Source organism: Aythya fuligula, chromosome 1, assembly GCF_009819795.1.
Source record: "Aythya fuligula isolate bAytFul2 chromosome 1, bAytFul2.pri, whole genome shotgun sequence".
NCBI lineage: Eukaryota > Metazoa > Chordata > Aves > Anseriformes > Anatidae > Aythya > Aythya fuligula.
Window position 1 is genome coordinate 14,429,069 of NC_045559.1, and position 20,913 is coordinate 14,449,981.

Sequence of the window (20,913 nt, forward strand, 5' to 3'; positions counted from 1 at the left end):
AATAGTTTACACGTGCTAGGAGTTTGAAAGCTTTCTTTTTCATATATGTAAACAAGCATCTTACAGCAGAAAAATCAAAACAAAAACAGGCTACAGCAGTTTATTAGTACCTTATGTCTGAGCCACAGAAAGATAAATGAAGAAAGATGGACTACATCAAAAAGCAAACCACGACGCTACTCACCTGAAAGTCTTTTATAAGGCTTGTTACTGCTTTTAGTGCCATTTTGGTGTTTCTTGTCTATTGAAGGAGCTATAATTCCTTTGCCGTTCAGAATCTTTTCTGGTGACGGCGGCACTGATTTAGACGTCAAACCAGATTTGACCAAGGTTGGAGCAGGTATGGTGGATGAAGAGGCTGAGGAGGAGGTGATGGTGGTAGTGGTTGCAGAATTCATTTTAACGTTGGCACCATCTGCCTTCACTAGATTAGGAATTTTCTCTAGACTGACTACTGGAACAGGAACACTGCAAAACCAAGAAAAATCTTCAAGTTGCGTTTTCTGTATCACAGATTCACAGTTCATTAACTCCCTTCCACAGATAAAAAGATTTTGTTGCAAGTAAAACATCTTCAGACCAAAATGGAAAACTTACTACAGTTATTGGCTACTTTTGTTCAATCAAATCTTTACAAAACCAGCCATCTGTAGAGCCTGGTAATGTAAAGAATTATGCAAATAAAGCTTTTCATTTTTAAATATACATTTCCTTACTATTCATAAACAAAATGATTCCTCGGTGCCTAGCAAAACACGTCCCCTTACATCCATGGTCTCATGCCATTAACACCAACATGTATCGGGTGTGTGTATGCCATGCTAAACTCACCATGACACAGAAGGAGTGTGCTAACAATATTTGCAGTTTAAACAAACACAAAAATAATTCATTTGCTCGAAAGTGTGTAAATGACATATAAATTCTGGGAACAAGGAGAAAAGAGATTTTGAGTATAGCAGTCTTAACAGCGATCCCTTTAAAAGTATCACCATGCTTGATGAATTGAGCACTGTTTTTAATAAAATCTTGTGAATGTATGAATGGAAATCCCCACTATAATTATTACCTTGGTTGCCCCTTTTCAGAATAAGCTCTGCAGTAACTAACTTCACCTAACTTAACTACTGCAACAGCATTATTTGTGATGCTAACAGAAGTTACATTCTGAATTTGGTAGCAAAAAAGATTAACGCGAGTCATTTTTAAATCCAAAATTATAACAATATTTCTGAGTCATATCTGCATGAGGAAATATTCAACAATAGTCGCTGCTTTCAATCTTCCAAGCAACCCCCAAACTGGATGTGTTAGCCTACCAATTAAAATTCTAATTACCCCTCCTTACTGAAACAAACCCAGAAAGAAAACATTAATTTAAAAATACATATTTAATTTAAAAGCCTAAATGCTCAGAGCTTTAAGCCACGGTTTCTCTAGAGGCTACAAGTGGAGTTTCTTGCCAAAGTACACACTGCCGTCAGTGCCCCAAGACAGGCAGCAGTTGCCTGTCTGTACCTCACTGAACCCTTTGGGGTTTCTTGGCATTCATAAATTCCACATAATTCCAGTCTTTTGTGTCTGAAAAACGTCACCTTGCTATGTGAGGAATGGTTAGCAGGTAGGAAGTTGCTACGATCAGAAAAAGATGGCTTTGGCAGGACATCCTCCATGGGATGCCCTACAGAAGCACTGGAAGCAGGGGCCAAAATCACTGAAGTCCTGACCTTCATGGGATCCTACAAAACCTGTTTCCTGTTGGCTGCTGAAGATGCTAATCAGGAAGTGCAGTGTATGTGGCTGGAGTGGACTCTCCTAGAGCGTAAAGTTGTTTAGTTTTAGTCTAAGGATATTTTAATAAAGAAAAATGTATCAACAATGACAAACAACAGGTATATAAAATAAAAATTAAGCTGCAGGCACCAAGACACGTCCTGCTGCTGGAATTAACTTACATAAAACTTCCTTATCCTGTGGTATCATAAACATGCAAGTCAGGTGGTCAGAATACAGAACCAACTACAGTGAGATGCACAGTGTTGGCCAGTATGGAAAACAACTCAACTTACTCATAAAACCAGAATTGCTTAAGTACTTCAATAAAAAAGCAATCATGAAGCTATGATAAGAGGACTTGATCCTCTGGTAACTTTTTTAACCTGCTCTGAATTTACTAAGTTAAATGACAGATATAAATTATAACGTCTTAGGGTGAGGATTTATTTATTTTTGCTTTTAAGCTGCTGACAATTAAATTTAATAAAAATGGGAGAATTTCTTTACTCTAGATCAAGTAGTTTTACTACACAGAAACTATATATATACACATATACATGTATAATAGAGCTGAACAAATGTTCATGCCATTTATAAGGTTTGTCTTAATTCAAAGTACTGATGACACAGTGATAGAGTCCAGTATCTTCTCTGTTCTAGTAGCTAAATGTGGGTAATTTAGAAAAAGTTTATCTGCTTTGCGGTGTGCAGAACCCTAAGTCCTAGAGTACGTGTGGGTGCTCACTGTGAAAATGAACAAAACCAAAGGGAGGCTTTGGGTTTTGCTTCAGTTTTTTTCCAGACCAACAAGTCAAGCTTGAGAATAGGTGTAATTACTTGTTACGCATTTCACTGCAATGTTGATGAAAATAAAAACATTCTCGTATTTTAAGATGGCCATTCTATATGACTCCTGGTAGTCTACCATAAGTTTTTGGAGATCTTAGAAATTACAAATGATCACTTCTCTTAGTGTCAGTGGGAACTACACTCAACATTAAGGAACTCTAATTTCATGTCAGCATAACAAATAAAGATGAATTGATAGCTGAACTGCAATCTGGAAGCTGCACAGGACCAACAACCGTGATTAACTGCTAAGGACTAAAAAGCTAAATACATCAAACGCCCATATTTGTACTTGATGCTTCAAGAGAGTTCTTTGTCCAAACCATTTTTTGATTGAAAATTAAGGATTTATTCATAAAGTTCATTAGATTTTAAAAAATCTCCTTAATCTATTTACTACATTTAAAAAACAATTTTCTGCACAAAGAGCCTACTCAAATTTAGTAAAGATAATGGCTGAAAGCAGACATGCAACAAACACAAGAAGAGGAAGGGCACATGGCAATCAGTGAAAATGAGAGTAGTGGGGGTACAGAAGATCGCCACAGATATGTGGAGAAAAATTTGTATTCATTAAAGACAGGTTGTTCTCCTCCTCCTTTTTACAAAGGAAACTAACAATAACAGCAGTATTTACCTAATGGTCAGTAAAATATTTATTAGCATGCAAAATAGCAAAAATGTTCAGTATTTTTTCTATACTAAGAATGAAGCAGGATAATGCACCTCGATCACAAAAAGATGGTTTTTGATTCCTTCAGTAACTGTAAAATGCTAGCTGAAAAATCAGATTTTTTTTTTTAAATAAGCAAAGCTGGACAACATGGCCATGAGTTCCAACAGAGCTGAAGAGATATCTGATGTCTGCACATTAATTTCTAACTGCATCTTGGAATATCTGGCAACTTAGAGAAGACAGCCTAGTGCTGATGTTATATTCACACCAAAAACCCACACTGGAAGGTCTTGGAAAGAATAATGGAAAAGCTAACAATAACAAACTGATAAACAATTTGTTCATATGGTTGTACTGAAAAGCAAAAGAAATCTGTTTTCACTTTCTGGTGAGGTTACCAGTTAAGCTGACAAAGATAACTGTGAAAATTCCAACTCTTGGAATGCATTATAAAATAAAAACACTTTAAAAGCACATGTTAAACAAACAAAAATCAAAAACTAGTTTTCAGAGATTCCAATGAGGGTGTTGCTAGTGGGACTTCTTAGCCATCATAACCCAGTCTGACACGATTGAAAACTTCACTGGCATTTAGAAACAAACACTGGATTCCTGTCGGTGACATTTGCTGATGGAATTAGGATTGAGGGAAACCGTGACAGACAAAAGAAGTTATAAAAATTAGCATGGGATGTTTGGTGAAATGCATTCATTCAAAAAATAGAATCAAATGTAAAGTTATACATGAAGAAAGGAGCTATTCAGTGTACAGTAAAATATGGGGAGAAAACATACTGGAAATACAGACAAAAATATTTAGTGGTCAGTGGATAAACAATATGAGCTTTTACTGTATTGTGCTGACATTAAAAGAAAAGGATATAGCAAACAAGATTTAGGAGCAGATTTACTTTTCTCATCTCCTCAGTTATATTGGTACGTCTCCCAGTTTTGCTGACCAGTGTTCAATACTGATGTTGATGAATTAGAAAGGAACCAGAGAAGCCTATGAATATATCTGAGGGCTACAGAAAGTGCTTTATCATCACAGGCTTCAAAACCTCATTCTCTTTTTTAGATAAGGTAACTGATTTCCCTGTTTTCTCATGTTCTTAAATAGACAGTAAATAGTAACTCCTTCAGTGGAGCCTGTGACAAACTCCTGAAACAAGACTGTATTTCCCTCCTCAGTAACTTGTGATAATTTCTTTCAGTTCCAAGTCATTACTTGTCAAGTCATTCCCAAGCAAGAAAAATAGTTATAGTATGTCACAATACTGGCACTCCTATCTCCTTATTACCTACACTTCCCTTTCTTCAGGCTTTATTAAATAATTTTCCCTTGCTATCATGTAATTTTGCTGTGGTTTTTTTTTGGTCATTCATAGCCATATTAATTCTAAAGTCTTAGCTACCTGTTCAACTCTTTTTTTTTTTTAATTTGTTTTTATAGGAAATAAAATTCAGAAACATTTACAAATGTAAAACACTTCCATTTTTTATTTCTGGGATTGCCTCTAGGTGTAAGAAAGTATTTTTGATGCAGTGATTAGAATATATGGCTCAAGTTAACTCTTTTGAATTTTGTTCACAATTCCATGTTGCATTAGAATTTCTTGACAAGCTTCACTTCCTCATCTTTTCTGTGTACAAAGGCGTTTCTTAAACACAAAGAAATAAAGACTAAAAGATGGTTAAAAGATTCCTGTAAGTGACATTACAAACCGTAAATGGTTACACACAGGTATACCTTTGTCATCTTACTACAAAAAGACCATAAATTCCCTACATGTCGATGAAAACTACAAAATTTCTGTTTCATTTCCTTTATTTTCAGAATTTCTGGCAGGCAGCAGCTAATCCTCACGGAGGGAGGTCAAGGAGACTTGCTTCAGCTGGGATCGCAGGGCTAGCTGGCTTTAACACTTCACCGTGGTCTTACACTGCCTCAGGAGCATGGTGCAGGGAAATGAACATCCCGCAGCATCAGGGCAGTGCTGGGAAGGTGAAGTGGTGTCCTTCAGGCATCCAGGGAGGAGCCAGGAGCTCCAGGCCCCTGCAGTGGGGCCCATGGACCCCAGAGGTGCAGTTCCTCTGAGGAGAGGGGAGCAAACTGTGTCGTGAGGCGAGGAGGGATGACCAGAGACAGGATCAGCTCAAGTGGAGAGATGAGTCAACTGTCACCTCCTTGGCACCAGAACACTTTTTACAAATGGTATCTGGGCTGTTTTTATGGATCACCATCTCATGTTCATTATTATTGTTATCACTAACAATTAACTTATTTGTTGCCTTTTTCTATTTTCTACCTGTTTGCTGTGTCTCCTACAACCTCAACTGCAAGCTCCAGAAAACCCTGGTTCACGTTTATCTTGCGCACAGTGCAGTCGTGCTCCAGCAACCGCTCCGGTCTCTGCGCACTGCTGTATTAATAGCAACGATGCTAGAGAGAGACAGGAAAAAAATCAGAGCCGAGAGGTATTTCTGGATGATGTATTCACAGTAATCTCTCACATTCCAGCTACAAGAAGGCAAGGATTAAAACAGCAGAGACAAAAATGCAACAATCGCAGCTCTCTTTCACCTGAGCATTCTGATCACGCCTTCTAAAGCATTAGCTGAGGAGTCCTCTGAACCGCTGCAGCACGTCTCAGGACATGGATGTGAAGAAAACGAGCTGCTGGGTCAATGCTTAAGATGATGACTCAAGCAAATCAATAGTGAATTAACAGAAGAGCTGGGTCTACATGCAGGCAGGCATGCCAACAGAGATCTACTGGGCCATGCTGTCGCAGAGGCCATTTCTGAAACACTGCTATAAATATAGCATCTAAAAATTAAAAGAGAGACTGAAAAAAATGTGAAGGAATCAGCTAAGTGCAATAAAGGTTATTCCAGGTCTGGAAAGCACTCATTACAAGTGATACGGCTCCTGAATGAAGCTAACCTATGTATTTGTGGTGTCTCATAATTACTGCAATGTAACGGCCAAAAGCACTGAATAACTGGAAGCTTCAGATGACGATAAGCTGTAACGCATGGATACATGATGAATTCTGTGCATATTTTTTGAGACAAATTTGTGTCAATTCAGTATGTCTTTGTAAAAGATAAGTGGGTGAAGTTCTATGCCTTGTACAGAATGGTGAATGGAAAATGTAATTCTTTTTTAAGATAAGATTTATATTTACAAGTAATTTCTCCTTTAAAAAAAAACAGATCTGCTGAATAATTCCTAGAATTCTAAATAAAAATGACAATCCACTAATGGAACAGGAACAAACTGTTTGTTAACATCTCACTATAAACTGTGATGATTATCAGACTGATTTTATTCTCTAAGAAATCATGTAATCTACGGCACTTGACACTAAACTCTGAAAGACAAGTTTACCGATGCCCAATTCGGACTGTCAGTGATCTGTTGTGTGATGATTACAGTATCTTTAACCAGTAGATGCCTCATTTTCCCCTGGTAAACAGAACCACAGTGTTATCTCCTTGCAGAGCTGCAAGAATTTGGTAATTCACAAAGTAGAACTACTGACATATTAATTGCCAAATAATTAACAAGTCAGTACAACAGTTTTAAACAACTAAATCTAACTTCTTAATCATCAGTAGATGTTTGGGATGTTCCCAATAATGGGAAAAAGGGTTGGTGAAAATGGATATTTTGTTCCCTTTCAGCTTTTACTGACAGAAAGCCATCTGTTGCCAAAACGGAGGATACTGTTTAGATTCAGTTAGCAGGCTGAAACATAGATACAGAAATTGCTGTCTTTAAAAACGGGTAACAGGTTTGTAGAATTAATACTCTGAAGACCTTTCTGAATTTCTTTTAATTAGATTTAAAATAAAAATGTTCATTCCTCTTTTTAACATTCACAATAAAATGCCACTATTCAAGCAAGAGTGTTTTTTTTTTTTTTTTAATAGTAAAGGAGGCACTTAGATGTTAACTAAAATAGCCCGTATCTCATGTGTGTGTGTGTAGTCTAAACATCCAAAATTTGTGTTTTCAGAATTATATACCGTAATTGTCCACAACATTCATCACATTTATAGAAATGGTGGGTTCTGACTTACAGGAAGATTAGATATTGACTAGGTTTATTCCAGTGCAAGGTAAATTCTATGGCTAGGCAGATGTTGCAGTCTTCAAACTCATGCCAAGGAGTGTATGTTTCAGGCAGAAAACATGAGCTACTATTTTAACATACTAGGAGTTTATGTTTTGTCTCACCAGTGAATGGTTTATTTACTGCTTTAAGGCAGTTGTGTCCAGAAATGCTACCTAAAATCATGACCCTCTTATGCTAGATACTGCATATAAATGGGAAGGATACTTATATAATAAGTAGATAAAGCTTGAGGAAAAGAAAAAGGAAGTCCTTTTATCTCACATTCACAGAAACGGAACTGAAGCTGAGGAAACTGAATTGTAACAGTAGCCTGTGTAGAAGCAGGAACTGAACCCAAATCTCCTGAGTCACCAACCTAGTGACCTAATCACTAAGCATCTTTTCTGTAGATAACTAAATAACAGTTTCTTAAGGGATAAAACAGTGACCCAGTTCTGCTCTCTTTTACGTCTTTGCAACTCTGCTGCTATCATCACAGTCATGGGAGGATGAACCTGTCAGTCTCAAGCCTAGATGTGTTTATCTATCACAGTACGTGATGCAAGACTCCAAAAAAAAAAAAAAAAAAAAAAAAAGATTTTTGCAGCTGGAATATTCTTCTGTCTTCTTATAAAGCAGCACACATTATCAAAAAGCAGAATGAGCTCCAATGGCAGCTGCCACTGAAGATAAATGACTATAACCAGTAAGTTTTCATGAACATGAACTAAAACAATGTTAAGAACTTTACAAAAATTATCTATTTAAAAGCATTGGTTTTAAGGGCTGATACTGTAAAGGCAGATGGACCTTGAAGATAGCAAACTGACTCAACATCTCACTTACTATATGCATCTCAGAAAGGCAGACATTTGATGGAACATCGCAAGAGTAAATCAGTCCTTTTTCCTGTTCACATATATATATATATATACGTATATTTAAAAGACATCCCAATTTCTTCCCTTAAGAAATGTAGAGGCTTAAAAGGCAAACTTAGAAAAGATAAAAATAGACTTTTTTTTTTTTTGGCAATTGTGAAATGTATATATAGATATTTATTTTTTGAACGCCAACAGCTCAACTAACTGTTCTTTTGGCACTTACCATGGTTTATCCCTTGATACTTTTGAAGGAAAGACTGTGTGCTGTTTGCTACTGGAGGTAAGTAGATTGTCTTTGGGCGTTTTGAATGGCTTTGAGTTGCTGCTGACAGGGTTATGGCCGCTGATACAGGATTTCGGTTTCATCTGTACTAGGGATGTCCTGGAATTACAGGCTGGAGAAGCTGGAGAAGGGGAAGGTTTACACATTGAACCGTGTCTTCGTTCTGTAATGGAAAAATAATATACTTAACAACATTTCATAGCCTAACATTAAAACAAAAAAAAAAAAGAGGAAATTGTTCCTCTCTATTCTAGTTACAATGATTTAATCAATCCAAAGAATGATTACCAGTTCATTACTGTAGTGAATGTAATCATGCCAAAAGATAATTAAACAAAATCAACTCTGTAAAGTGCCCTGAACAATGTAAACAGAGCACAACAAATGCTAACTAGCAACACATATCTCCCAGAAAATTTCACTACGAAATCTCAAACTGTTGCTCAAGCACCAGGTACCCACCAGCACCTGTGTGAGCTACCCTGGGTGTCCCAGCTCCTTCAGATATGCATCACCAGCCCAGATGACTCAGTGAAATACACCCTGATAGACAGGAGACTGCTTCTATCCGGGCTCATGGCAGATCCATGTGACCCAGTTACTGGGCAGTTTACCTCAGGACTGCCTTGCTCCAGTTTAATGGGAAGCTGTAAGGGCAACATGAGGAAGACTGAGCAGTAGCTGAAAGTGAGGGGCCTCCTGGCCGTGCTGGCCCCGCAGCAGGGCAACAGGCTTCAGGACAGGCAGCCATCAGAGAAATTGTTTGTGTTTAGTCACTAATATTACTAATATTCCAATCTACATGTTCTACTCCTGATACTACAGCCATTTGCTTCGGAATAAAGATGTTTCCTGGGGAGAAGTGGTTTCCAGTCAGCGGCCGACCAGGCCCACACAGCGCTAGGCCACGGGCACAGCCACCAGGCACAGCAATATGGCCTAAAAACTGACCCAGAGCGTCCCCAAGGTGACTCTCCCCTTTTATACACATCATTTTTCCTAGTCCAAAGCCTTCAGCACTGAAGCTGAAGAGTGCTGGGTGTTGCTCTCCGAGAGGGCTGGGGAAGCATCAGCAACCTGCTGCTCCATGGGTTTGTGGTCACATCCCAAGCCTGGCGCTCGCTGCTTTGGTAGTTCAAGGATAACGAAGAAAAATTTTCCCACAGAGAATCAAAACACGACAATTTGTCAGGCATGTCCGCAAGTAAAAACTTGCCAGCAGCAGAGGGATTCATCCATGATTAATTTGCAATAGGCGAATACCTCAAGAACAAAGAGAAACGCTTAAAAAAAATCTAGGAGGAGTATTTCAAACTGTTTTACTACATCTCCAGTGGCTAAACAAAGGATTTTCCATCAAAGCCCAGCACTTCCAGATCTCCATACATTCACAGCTTTTACTACAAATGCTGAAATTCCCTCACAATTCTCCTGTAACCGAAGAACAAAACTCCCTTCATTATTTTCAGTGCAAGAAGCTCTCCTCAACCTCCAATGCCAACCATCGTTTGCTGGTTTTCATCCGGCCACATAGCTCCGTGTACAGTCCCTGCCTCCAGAAGTCCTCAGCAGGATGTAATTAATTTACATTCATTTCACTCCACGTTTGTGTGAACAGCCATGTGAGCTACGCGTCTGTCTCTGAAGTGCAGTTCTATTCACAGATTATTCATTTAGTTAAATAATCGCTGCTGTGTTCAGGTTTACCAGCCTTCTCGGCAACTATGTAATCAGTTTAAATTAGATTAATAAAAATCTGCACTTTTACCGTTAATTACTTGAGGGCTAATGAAAAGGAACTGCTGTGTAACCAAGAAAACCAAGTGACATTGGTGAAACTTTGGAAAAAAAAACAACAACACACTCCTCAGATACAGATTCTATAAATTCTGGATCAATCACTACCCAAATCTTCACCATAGCTTCTGCTTTTCTCCAGACTGACTGCCCTCGAGTAAACCATATCTTTGATATCATCCCTAAGGATATATTTGGAAGTGAAATACACTACTCTGATATTAAAATTAATCTTCCGGAAAGACAGACATTCAAGATACTGACCATCTAAAATTATATTTAAAAGTCATCTAAGTATCACATGCCACAGCAGGTTATTTTTTTTAAGAGTCACCTTACACTGCATTTTTAAAAAAAACACCAAAGCTGAACATTTGGTGTTCTTTCCAAGACGATTTTTTCAGTTCATTAATTCCCCAGAGCCAAACACTACATTAACATTTTTTTAAACAATGTAACATAAAGTAGTAGAAGAGGCATAGCAGTAATAAGAAAATACAATAAGTGCATCCCACTATTTTAAATAAACGTTTACCTGTAAGATAGGGAAGGAAAAGCTCAGAAGATTCTATATTTTATCTCAGTGTGCCAGATTGGTGGTCAGTGTTGCGATCAGAACTGACTGCTAAATGTGGTGTTTCCTCTCATCTCCTCCAGCTCCATTCTTCCCCCAAAGCACAACTACAGAAAGCCCTCTGCACTTCAGAGAGCCTCTGATACTTTGCGAATTAGCAGTGTTACTCAGCTTCTCTTGAAATTTCCTATATGCAAAATGGAAATTGTGACCCCTCTAAAGTCACACAGCAGGAAGAACATAAATAGCCGGGGCCGCACAACTGTTGATAGTGTCGGACACCACTACGACAGGGAAAAATCGACAAGGTTACTCATGCAAGGTAACATCGCCTTAGTGTGGGCAGCAGCACCTTACCAGGAGGGCTGCAGAGGAGTGCTGGAGGAGAAACTCCTCAAAAGGCGGCAGAAAGCAATTCTTTAAGCTGGGCAGACACTGCGGCAGGAGGTTGGGCTTGCCAAAGGTGTGAAACCTCATAGAAAATCCTGATGGTGGGGGCATAAATCATAGCTAAATATTGATAGATTTCTTCGCAAGAGCTGTTAGGATAAGGGCTATTATTGCAGGAGCTCCTGTTTCTGTGCGGTGCTTCTTTATCAAATTAAATTTCCCAGTCACATCTGTTCTTTAAAAATTTCTATTAATTTGTCTATTAATATTTTACTTATTACATTATTAATCTGCTGTTACTCAGCCTAATTAGTAAATTAATAGGTGAATAAAAGACATTTGCACATCAGATAGATATTATCAAGTCAAATATTCACGTGCTAGCACATCCAGAACATAACTAGCCATCCATGTAGAAGCTTCTACACTCATCTGCAGTTTCTACATAGATGAATTAGATCTAGCAGGGCAGATGAACTCACACACACACAGCTGTGGACGTATCTGTCCCTGTTTACTTGAACAAATGGCAGAGTCACTGGTTATACACGAACAGAAAGTAGGATGAAAGTTTTTGCCCCTAAAAATAATAAAAAAGTCCTGCAAGACAACTAGAAATCCAGTCACCGCTCCTAGAACACTGACCCAAGTTTTACACCCATTTCAGTTTCTGCAGAAGCTTACAGTGCTGTGAATGTGTTCAAGTTTAAAATATGAAAAATGCCCCCAACTCTTCCAGTTAATCTGAATACTTCCAACTACGCTTGTGCTCCTCAAAAATAACAACACACATTCTGTTTTCTTCCCAAATAGCAGTTGCTGTCAAATCCAAAGAACAGAGAGAGCACAATCAAAGTTGCAATCCTCTTTACCGCATTAATCCTTCTGCAACCTCTCAGCTGTCTCAGAGCAGCCACTGCAGCAACTGACAAGCAACATGTGACTCGTGCTGTCAAACAGTTAATGTATTAACAACAGGAATCGCAGAAGTTTAACACGCTTGCCCTGAATTCACGGCGCTTTCTGAAGAATCGATCGCAGATCGATACCGGTCGTTTCTTCTGGTTAGTGCCCAAAAGCTCAACGCTACAGACCGTCCTACCACGCCTCGCCAACTCTGCATCAGTAGCATTGCGAACGATCTTAAACTTTTCCAGGAGATTCTCCATGTCCTATGGAAACATGGACGCAGTCCAACTTTCTCAGCCAAATCTGAATTGTTTGCTAGATGTGAAGTCCTTATGTTGTTGGAGACTTAACAGTCCCTGAATCTCCAGAGCTTCTCTCCCCTGCCCTTGCACTCAGTTTCAACTCCTCCTTCCTGCATCCTACAGAACGCAGTCCCCTACCTTTCCCCAAACCTTTGCTGCAGCTGCCAAAGTCCTCTAGGTCTGTCTTTGAATCTGTAATTCCACTGGATCCTCTTTGACTGGCCACCGGGGAATACTAGCAGCTGTTTTGCAGGAAACGCCACATCTCCTTCTAATCATAAGCAAAAAAGCAAAGCAATAGGAAGGCAACATGATCTCCAGATCTACAAATAGTGTGTGGGAAAAGAGGCAAAACACGTTTTGAAGTAGACTGCATTTTCTTTAATTTTTGCCTCGACTATCCCTTATGAAAGATGCAACACCCCCTTAGCTCTCAGCAAACCTTAAATACAACAACACAACATTAAATACATTGCTGGTAAATTATGCCAACCGCATATTTCTAGGTGCACTGCAGCAGTAACGCACCCAGAGAAGACCTTTTTATGATACTGAAACCACAGATTTCTCCAATTTGGACTACCAACAAATACCATGCACAGTATATTCCACCTAAATCCATTCTTACCCAACATGCTCTACTCAACATTCATCAAATCAAGTGAACAGCTTTTGCCCACAGTAAGCGTCTCATCCGCTGGCGAGACTTAGAAGACTGCAAAGGAAAGAAGTCATGAGACAGCTTGAGCGCAGAGACAGATACGCCTTTGGTCTTTCAGTATTTTTTGCAGGTACTTCAAAAAAAATCCCTCTGTCGTTGACAGAAGAGCACACTAGAACTTTGTCAGCAACAGTCATTTCGAAACATAATTCTCGTTCAGCACGATCCTACTTCCTGCATACAAGAGGCCTACAGCAAAATCAGTTTTAAGTTGACCCATGAGTAACTCAGTGACCCGGCGTGAGGGATTACAGCTTGGTACTACATTTGGAAAAAACAAGCAAAACATAATTGCTAACACCCAGAAATGTAAGTTATTTGCTGTTAATAAACAGATTTAGTTGAAATAAAACTCCTTAAAAGCTTATGTTCATCACAACGCTCAAGCTTGTAGTATTTAAAACAGCATAAACCTTCAAATCTGAGTGCCCTTTACCCACCACGAATACCATTTATTGTTCCCTATTTACAATAAGCAGATGTTAATGAAATTTAGTATCTACTCCACAGCGTGATTGTGTCCCAGCAGTACACCCGCCTTGTTGATGACCGTGTTACTTATGGTAACAGCAGACACCACCTATGCACGAGTTGCAGTTTTGCTATTTACAGTATATCCTGAGGTGCTTTGTTACACAGCCCTTCGCCGTGCTCAGTTGAGCAATGTATACTTACAATTTCAGCAAACAGTAAAGTGAAACCTTCCACCTTGTACTGATCCCAGTTCAAAGTTTAAAAATGCACTTGGCATTAATTCTAATAAAACCCAAACAGAAAAAAAACAACAACCACACATGCCCGAAAAGCTACGATCAGCCACCAGAAAATTGAACAAGTAGACTACTTGCAGAAATGTGTCATCCTGCAGTAACTGGCAGCTGGTTCATAACAAGAGTTCATAAACACCTTGTAAGCACTTTCATTTTGCAGCCACAGTCTAAAAAAAAAAAAAAAAACAACAACCTAACAAAAGCCAGTACGTGAGGCTAACTAAAAATAAACTCCGATCTGAAGCTAACAAACTACAGCAGAACGTTGCAAGACCGAAGGACGACTTTACCAGCTTTTTGGACAAAATACTACTCCGAGTCCAGCTGAAAAAGTTTGGAAATTATATCCGCAAACCGTTCCTCCCTCCTTGCACCGTGCACTGTAAAGGAAACGGCACAGTCAGTTTCATTTTGATACTTCTTGTAAACTGACAAAGGAAATAAACTGCCAACTCAAACCCCAGCACCGATCCGCTGCACAAAACGCAGCTTGACAATTGCGAGCTTCATTCCAGGTCAAATGACATAATTGGGAAATTATCAAGTGCTAAAATAACCGCCGTTCCGCTCGTGTTTATTTACAATAAACACAAGCCTCGCTTTCTGACATAAACCCACGAAAACGGTTCTCCATTTCCCAAAAGCCTCCGACGGAGTAGGATCAGCAAAATTATGCAAAACATCCTGCGAGGAGAAGAAATGTAAACCGAGCCACTTACAGCGAGGAGCAGGCTGCCAACTTAATCTGATTCTACGACGACTGTAAACATGTACTTTTGGAACGTGAAGCGATTCCCATTGCCACAGATGCCGTCAGAGGAAGGCAGCGGCGCGAGCAGGCATTCTGCGCACGGCAAGAAGCGGGCGGGCGACCTGCCGCAGCGAACACCCCACGGGCGCTCGCGCGCACACCGCCTGTTTTGACTCCCGGCACTTGTTAAGCACCAAGTTTCAGGTCCTACCAGTTGGACACCAGAGCTGAGCCCGTGCCAAGGACAACAAGCCCTGAAAGCGGCTGCGTGCCTTTTTCTTTTTTTTTTTTTTTTTTTTTTTTCTCCCGAATTGTTGATCCAGCCCAAGGAACTGCAGAAGTGAACCAAAGTGCAACATTAAAAGCGACAAGAAGCACAGCCTTTTATCAGAAGACACTCTTTTCTTTTTTTCTTTCTTTTTCTAGGGTGTTTACGTCTAAGGGAGCAGGGCAAACCTGCTGTTTTGCTGAAACATCTTTTATTTAGGGAAGAATGCCTTGAGCTTTTCCAAGGGTAGTTACAGATGAGACAGCAGGATTAATCTCTAGAATAACACTAAATTACTCCAAAGTGGCTAAATTTCTTAAAAATGGCCAAATTCCATAAAAAACACTCAGCATTTCCCAGAACACTTATTTCTTTTTGGTATAAAACATTAAAAAAACAAAAGAGGAAGGGTCGAACAGACCTCCACCACGGCACACAAAAGCTTCAGATGGCGGGATTAATTACGCTGAATGTGAAACGAAGCTGCTGGCTACTTGCTTGCTTCTTTGCGAGTATTTTGAGATCTAAAGCTGAAGCTCCAAGGCCCTGCTGGTGTATGAGAGAGCCAGGAAAAGGATGGAAGAGTCAATACCTCGTCCTGGTGACAATGTCACTCCTCACGTCACGCCGTTAGGAGACCTAGATTTAATGCTGGTGCCAAGGCCTATTTCTTCGGCTCTAAAAGGGGATACTAATGATTTAGGATATTAACTTGCTTAAAAAAAAAAAAAGACGTTGGAGATTTTGGAGGCACAATTCTCTACGTGCAATCACTATTTGCCACCTGACACTGCAGGAAAGCCACCTGTTTTTCTATCACAATTTACACGCTCTCCTCAGCTCAGTAAGACCAAAAATCCCTGGGCAAAAAAAAGAGCTAACAGAGCAAGTGAATCACGGGCACACACTGGTTTTTTGCGTGACATTCTACTACAGAAAAGCAAGGAGAGCTTAGGCATGGAAATTTCCAGTTCTGCTGGAAGAGATGCCCTGGTAGCCCAACAAGAAATCTGAGAGACATCCCGAATTCCCTGGGAGGGTGTGGGGTGAGTGCATCTTACACCTCGTACCCTGCGCTTATGCCATAAGGACAGCCCTCACCATCCTCTTGCGCTATTTTATTACCTGCTGACCAGTGGTGATAATATTTCCAGTGGTGGTAATACTTTTGCTCTCAGATCAGGGAAATATACTACCAGCCCCAACCTACGAAGTTGTCAAGCAATAGTACTTCCCTTTCAGGCAAAGGCAGCACCACAGACAAGTAAGAATTTTGTGGGTGATCTGTGTACGTGAAGAGAAATCTTTAGTTAGGATATTTATTGGATGTAACTAAACGTTGTATTCCAATATTAAACATAACGTTAGGAACGGCACACTAGTTTACTAGAAATATAAATTTAAAAGCAACTCATTTATTCACTCCCCAAAGAATCTGGGGAATAATTTTACTCCAGACTGTTGCAAAAAGAGGAAAATTTGGTATCGCTGCTCCCTCACGCTTCATACCGTGTAGCAGAGCCCTTTATTGGGCCTAAGGCAGATCTTTTACACTCAAGGTCATTTGCTGATACCCATTTTTATTCATTTACTTGTATTTTTCAGAGATACCCCGGAATATTTTACCTACCTCCATCTTCAATGATATTTACAAAATAATTTATATACATTAATGTTTCAGGAACTCATCAGATGTTGCCCCTGTAATAAGACTATTACAGAAAATTTGTACTTCTACCTCTTCAATGTTTTGCTTAATCTAAGCAGAGAGAAAACAACACTTCTTTTGGTAGCCACAGACGAGTACGGAGGGACAGCTGAGGTGGCCTGGCAAGTCTCCACAAGGAGCTCAGGGTTAGGTGTCACGTATTTTCTCCACACTCAGACCCAAACTGATCAGACGAGCGGTGCTCAGCTCCTACAAAGCTGAACGCAATCACTACGGTTTTGCAGGTAACTGAGCTAATGGTACGAACCATATCACACAGACCAGCAGAAGGCCATCATACTTCCACAAGTTAAAAACGCCTCTATAGGCAAAAGAATAAAACAAATTTAACAGCAAGATGAGCCTTGTTTAAGCAAAATACCCAGATTTCATGACTCCACCAAAACAATGCTGTAACTTACTGAAATTGGCCCAGAATAATAGTTCTGTAGCACTTGCATGTAACCTACTATTTAAAGCCTCTGGCTTTTTCAGCTCTGTTATTTGGGATCCAAACCCAGCATCTGGTGAAACAACATATTTCTTTTTTTTTTTTTTTTTTTCTATATTAACAACCAGATGTGCCATAAACAGAAAAATGATGAAAAATGTTTTTCTCAAAGTCCATGGGTTTGATCCCTAGATTTTCTCCATCTCAGTTACCCTGAACTTCTCCACCCCACAGCACCCTTACATTTCATCCCATATCCAGAGTCTTTTGTGGTCCCTGTCCCACCAACTTCCCCCAGCAAGGTCTAGAGGTACACACATAACAACTACCAGCACAAGTGTGCTGCTGCCACAAGGAAAGCTGTTCCCTGGGGGCACAGTAAGGTGTCTCCTCACAGTTGCTGATTTTCACAAAATCGCTGAAACTTGGCCTCTTTGAAGACAAATTGGCATGGAGTTAAAAATTCTTCAGCCAGAATCACTGTAATCACATGAGCCTTATTAGTATTATTTTCTGGAAAACTCAATTTGAAAAATGTATATGGTATTTTTTACCTGCTTTTGTGTATTTGTTACTCCTCATGGATATTCCCTGGCCTCAAATTAATCCCTTTGGAATATTCTGACATCTTTTAAAAATCAAGTTAACCAAACACACCTGCCCAAGAGAGGACTGCTGTTTTGTTCTGAAAACTGAATGAGCTTGTATTTAAGTTCCAATCCGTATTATCAAACCTGCAATAAAAGCAGCATAAGAGCTTTTTAGAGTATTTTTTTTTTTTTTTTTACTTTTACAGTATTTTTTTCATTCCCAGTGTTTTAGATAAATCAGCTCATGCGTTTTTTTCAGGCACCTCATTTGCCACAAGTAATAAACCCTATTATTTAGAACACTGCGGGAATACTAAATCGCAGCCTCCAAAGTGAATGTCCAAAATAATTCCCGAAGAGGTCATTTATTCCTGTTTCTCTCACTAATACAATCCACACAGAAAAACCCCAAACCCTCACCCTGCTACAGAAGAAAACTGTGAGCAAACCATGCTGAAAGGCCTACCTGTAAAGGCATTTTGTTAGCTGCTTCTTTTCCTTCAGAGTTCCTTTAGTTTCCCATTTATTTACAATTTCAGATCCGAAAAGATGGTTTCTAATTTAACTTGCATCATTTCTGACATCTAACAGTGCAAAATAAGAAACTCAGCCCTAACTGCACATAAACGACGTAGATGTAAATCAGCTTAAGACAATCCATGTGAAATGCACCTGGTATTCTACCTCTGAACGTGTCTTACCCATTTGTCACTGCAAGTAACTCCATGCATTACAGAAGCCTTGCTGGGCATAAAGCTGTACCCGGTCATAACACCAACAGTTTTTCCATCACTGCCCTGAATGAGAGAGACTGATACATGTCAAAGATGTTGTATTGCCTCTGCCACATATTAGCGTGGCAGGAGTGGCACAGGGGAAAGAGGCAGGTGATTCCCATTACAGCTACACACCGAGGTGCATTTGTGATCTCTACACCATGGCAAGGCTGTGACAGCATGGCCGTGCAAGGCAGCTTTCCCTCCTGCCACTTCCAGTGCCATCCAGTTCAGGTGGTTTCAACTTTCTGTGCATCTTCTCAGAAGCACACACATGGTTTATTTTATAGAAACTTTTAGGACAAAATGAGTATGTAGAAACTCACCAGCTGACGACAGGGGTTATTTTTCCTATGAGGCACCCTAATTACTTTACTGTAATTAATTGCACAAGTTCAGTGGGAAAAAAAAATAAAAAAAATCACTTCTCAGGCATAACTCAACTCAAAGTAATTCCTGCAAGTTTCAGCACCGATGAGCTTGATTTGTAAACAAACAAACCAAGATCATTGCAAGTCCAACTTGTAAGCGAGTCCACATACGGAATCAGTTTTGCCTGAAGATATTTAACTATGAGAACAAGCATGCACTAAACATCTTCCCAAGGTATCACATTTGACATGTATCAGTTGGTTTTGATTTAAACCACCTGAGTCACTCGGAGCACAGGTAAAGCATTTTAGGATGATTATTTCCCATCGGAGCTGAGCTGGTGTCACGTCACTTCAGGTAGGAAGAATGAACAGCACAGCACAGCCTTTTGTCAGGGGACAGAGCAACCTCTGGCAGTCAAGAAATCATTACAAGGGGAGTAAGCTTGGGAGCTAACAGGAAGGAGAAAACAGTTTTAAGGGTAGGATTGCAAAGTGTACAGACGGTTATTTATAGAGTCAACACTCAATTATCCATGGTCAGATTATCTGTACCAGAGATGCAGAAACAAATGAGCTCCAGCTGGGCTCATTAGCCTACATGCAGCTCAGTGCAAATGTTCCTATACTTCTAGGGCTGGCGTGGGTCTGGAAATAATGCAACAACTTCTTTCCAGCATAAGGCCGAAGTCCTTTTTGATCTAAACTGAGACACTTTGGTTGTCTCCGTATGACATTTCCAAAGACAAGAACACCGGGGAAAAGGGCCCGGAGTCCAGCTGAAGGCACTGCCTTGCAGCATTAGCCCCGTGCCCCAGGTCCCGAGCTGTGTTAACTCAGGCCCCGCGTCAAGGCAGAGCTGGCTGCGTGCATTCCTGCCCTGCTGCGTCAGGGCTGTCCTCCGCCTGGACTCCGGGGAGCTCGCTGCCGACCAGAGCGGGATACTTGTGACAGCGCAGCAGCCAGCACCAGCCAGCATGGCAAACGCTAATAAAAACCCAAATACAGCTGGGATGGCCTCCGTGCTGAGGGGCTGAGCTGCAAGATCACTTGAGGTTATGATTTACAGCCAGGTCACTCAAGCCAGATACTTAAAGTAAGGGGAAACTTCAAATGCAAGCGTTTTCCTAACTGAAAGGAAAACAAAGCAACAGACGGTACCAGTCCAGGCTGAAGCGGTTTTCCTGGCCACAAAGCCAAAATTTCCCTGTAATTAGCAGTGAAATAAAAAGGTACACAGGGAAGGAAATGGAACAAAAGAGCAACATTGCTTCCTACCTGCCAATTGCTTCCTCTGAATCAAGCCATCTGTGCTCATGCTGCAGGGCTGAATCCTTTCTCCCATCTACCAGGAGACAGCAGACTCCAGAAGAGACTTTACGCTCTTTAGACCCTTCTGGAAGTTGTCTCTCCTCATCAAATCGATGCTGCTATAGCTGAAAGAAATCCTACTATTTAGAGATAATACAAGATATTTCCAAATTGGAGGAGTTTGGAATTCTTTTCTTTTTCAGCTCTGGGAGTAACTTGGCCGAAGAGGCAGACGGAGGACAACATGCAGGATGCTGCCATGAAAAATCTCAGCTATAATCAGCTGACTCCAGCTTGATTACAGAGGAGGAACTACACTCTGTATTTGGCAAATTGATCACAGAGCAAGGCTTTTCTAAAGCTTATTGCTGAGTCTGCAAATTGGTAGCTAGACGCAGCAGTAGGTTTAACCAGCAATGGCTAACAAGAGAACCAAAATGAACCATGCCTGAGCAACTGACCTTGTTTCTAAATACTGAAAGGAAAATACCTATTTACACCGAAGACAGCAACTTATAGCATGGAACTACTTAAAGTAGTTTCAAAGGCTAGCAAAAACCAAAGTGTCATGGTAGAGAACACAAGGTAGAGAAAGCAGCGATCTATCCCAGAAGAACATCACTGTAACACTT

The 20,913-nt window shown here is 40.1% G+C and overlaps 1 protein-coding gene across 4 annotated transcripts in view; it reads right to left on the reverse strand.

Moving 5' to 3' along the window:
• Positions 1 to 20,913, reverse strand: part of ATXN7L1 (ataxin 7 like 1) — a 74,684-nt gene that overhangs the window by 24,017 nt on the left and 29,754 nt on the right. For all 4 annotated transcript variants that reach the window (XM_032190371.1, XM_032190380.1, XM_032190400.1 and 1 more), the window contains exons 2-3: positions 8,533 to 8,755; positions 185 to 468 (exon numbers count right to left, since the gene is read on the reverse strand). In XM_032190371.1, coding sequence (XP_032046262.1) covers positions 185 to 468; positions 8,533 to 8,755 — 507 coding nt within the window. The remainder of the gene's footprint in view (positions 1 to 184; positions 469 to 8,532; positions 8,756 to 20,913) is intronic.